This window comes from Triticum dicoccoides, chromosome 6B (genome assembly GCF_002162155.2).
Source record: "Triticum dicoccoides isolate Atlit2015 ecotype Zavitan chromosome 6B, WEW_v2.0, whole genome shotgun sequence".
NCBI classification, from domain to species: domain Eukaryota; kingdom Viridiplantae; phylum Streptophyta; class Magnoliopsida; order Poales; family Poaceae; genus Triticum; species Triticum dicoccoides.
In genome coordinates this window covers 681,639,509-681,642,324 of record NC_041391.1, presented here as the reverse complement: position 1 = coordinate 681,642,324, position 2,816 = coordinate 681,639,509, and the positions used below count along the sequence as shown (strand labels likewise).

The 2,816-nt window shown below is 47.7% G+C and overlaps 1 protein-coding gene across 1 annotated transcript in view; it reads right to left on the bottom strand.

Annotated features, from left to right (window-relative positions):
• Positions 1-265: 265 nt before the first annotated feature.
• Positions 266-2,816, bottom strand: part of LOC119325374 (probable cinnamyl alcohol dehydrogenase 5) — a 5,187-nt gene continuing 2,636 nt past the window's right edge. Inside the window, exons 2-4 of the mRNA XM_037599127.1 lie at positions 1,699-2,326; positions 808-961; positions 266-651 (exon numbers count right to left, since the gene is read on the bottom strand). Coding sequence (XP_037455024.1) covers positions 434-651; positions 808-961; positions 1,699-2,326 — 1,000 coding nt within the window. The 3' untranslated portion in view covers positions 266-433. The remainder of the gene's footprint in view (positions 652-807; positions 962-1,698; positions 2,327-2,816) is intronic.

The window sequence follows — 2,816 nt, the reverse complement described above, 5'->3', positions numbered from 1 at the left end:
GAGAGATCAACTTTGGTAGTACAAGGGGCGTAATCAAAATGAACGGTGTCCAAGTTGATGGTGTTTACTTTCTACACTTCCTACACAGCTAAGGACCATAAATAGTGTTTTCATTTTAATACACAATGATGTATCTTCCAATTTATTTATTTTGGAATAACAGAACCACATACGATTAAGTACGTTAGGGGAGAGCCAGGTTCGAAAACTGATGGTGTATAGCACATATGGCTCATTCTTGGGATATCATGCAACATCTGCCAAAGAGCTCAAGAAGAATTCATGTAATAATGTCTTCCTTCACATACAATAAAATTATAAATACAACAAGTAGCGCCTATACCTGCTGGCGTACGCTTTCATATACACAAATATAAATTTAGATTAATTGTCTCTCTTGTTACGTACTGCTGACAAAAACAGAGAACCAGAGTCACTCGGAGGAGGCGGCGGCTTTGTCGAGGGTGTTGCCGATGTCGATGACAAATCGATACCTCACGTCGGCCTTGGCAAGGCGCTCCATGGCCGTGTTCACGTACTCGGCGCTAATCACCTCGATGTCCGCCGTCACGGCGTGCTTGGCGGCGAGGTCCAGCATCTCCTGGGTGTCCCTCATGCCGCCGATGCAGCTCCCGGCCAGGGTCTTGTTCACTGTACATTAAATCAGCCACACGTACGTCAGTATGTGCACCGGTCAGTTACACACAAAACTAAATGCCTGTGGTCGATAATGCAATGCATGGTTTCTTAAAATGGTTAGACAAGAGAGGATATATATAGCTAGGCTTGTGAGGTCGGAGGACTTACGGGCAACCAGAGCAAAGGGGGAGATCTCCATAGGCTTCTCTGGGAGGCCAACCATGATCATCTTGCCGTTGGGTTTTAGTAGCCCCAAGAGAGGGGCCATGGGGATGTTTGCAGACACCGTGTTTATGATGCCATCCATGGTACTCATTGCAGCCTGCAAAGACGACACATTTAAATTAACCAGTAAGGCCGCGCTTGGATTATCGTATTTCACTCGGATACACTTGTAAAAATTACAGGCCCCTAGACGTCTGTATTGTTTCCGGCCGGAAATCAGCCTAATCCCGTAAGATACACTTGTAGAATTGATACACCTGTATTACAATACACTCAATCCAAGCGCGGCCTAAGCAGTAAGCATCAAGCAGTAAGCTTCCTGTCATCATCGGCGGGAACATCGTCTTCTTCAACAAGCTCTTCTTTCGAGCCTTTGTGAGTAACATTGCCGGCTTGGTACGACCCGTGGATGCCTACCTACCTAGATAGGGGTTATCCCCCCGCCAATATACCTGGTGTTGTTGCCAATCTCTGTCGTACACGGCGGTCTACTATTGCGCTGATTCAACGATTCTTTTACCTCTATATGTCTTGGCGGGTATTTCGATGGCTGGATTTATCGATGTCAACCACTTCCAAAAACCTCGGGTTCCACAAGAGGTAAATCCATTAAAAGGACAAATTTTAGCACTAGGAGCTGGAGTTATGGTGGTGCGAGTTGACAAGTCTTGTTGCGGCTTCAGAAGCATTTTGAGGCATATAATTGTATGTACTTCGTTTAGGGTTGTTTCTGAGTTCAAGTACCATATATCTGGTTGTACCCAATATTATACTAATCTAACAGAAACCAGATTTGAATAAAAAAATTGGTGATGGAAAAAAACATCTTTATACCTTCATCTCGTCGGCATCCTTGCTGACAACGAACGCGTCCGCACCTAGCCGCTCGAGGGCCTCCTGCTTCTTCCCCGGCGACGAACTGATCACCGTCACCTTCATCCCGAAGGCCTTGCCAAACTTGACCGCAACATGTCCCAGCCCGCCCAGTCCCAGCACGCCGAGGTGCATCCCGGGAACGTTCAGACCATGGTACTTCATGGGGCTGTACACGGTGATGCCGGCGCACAGCAGCGGCGCGCCTTTGTCCAGCGGTATGGTGTCCGGGAACCGGACCACGAACCGCTCGTGCACCACCACCATGCCGGAGTAGCCGCCGTAGGTGATGGTGCCGTCGAGATCGACCGTGTTGTAGGTGGGGATTATGCCCGGGCAGTGGTTCTCGAAGCCCTTGTTGCAGCTCTCGCAGGACTGGCATGAGTTCACCATGACCCCGACGCCCACACGGTCGCCGGCCTTGAACTTGGTCACATTCTTGCCGACCTCAGTGACCTCGCCAGCGATCTCGTGCCCAGGGATCATGGGGTACCTGGCGTTCTTCCATTCATTCTTGATGCTGTGTAGGTCGGAGTGGCAGATCCCGCAGTAGAGAATCTTGATCACCACATCGTCATCTCCAGTGCTCCTGAAGCAAGACTCATAAGAAACATGAACATAAAAATAAATGCTATTACGTAGTACTACCTCTGTTCCAAAATATTTGAAGATCTAGGTTGTCTGACCAAGTTATAGGAAAATTTTCCAATAACTACAAAGTCAAACGTATGCAGTATGAAACTATATTTTATGATGAACTAAATAAACCAAATTGGTTATAAAAAATTTGTATATTTTTCTATAGATTTGTCAACACTAGTAGAAAAAGGACCTATTGTCCCGATTCATAAGGGCCTTTAGTCCCGGTTTTGGAACCGGTACTAAAGGGTCGTTACTAAAGCCTCCCCCTTTAGTCCCGGTTCTTACACGAACCGGGACTAAAGGCCGTCCACGTGGCCGCTGCCTGGAGGTCCACCTTTGCCACGAACCGGTACTAATGCCTCAAACCTCATTAGTACCGGTTCGTGGCACGAACCGGTACTAATGAGGTTTGAGGCATTAGTACCGGTTCGTGCCAC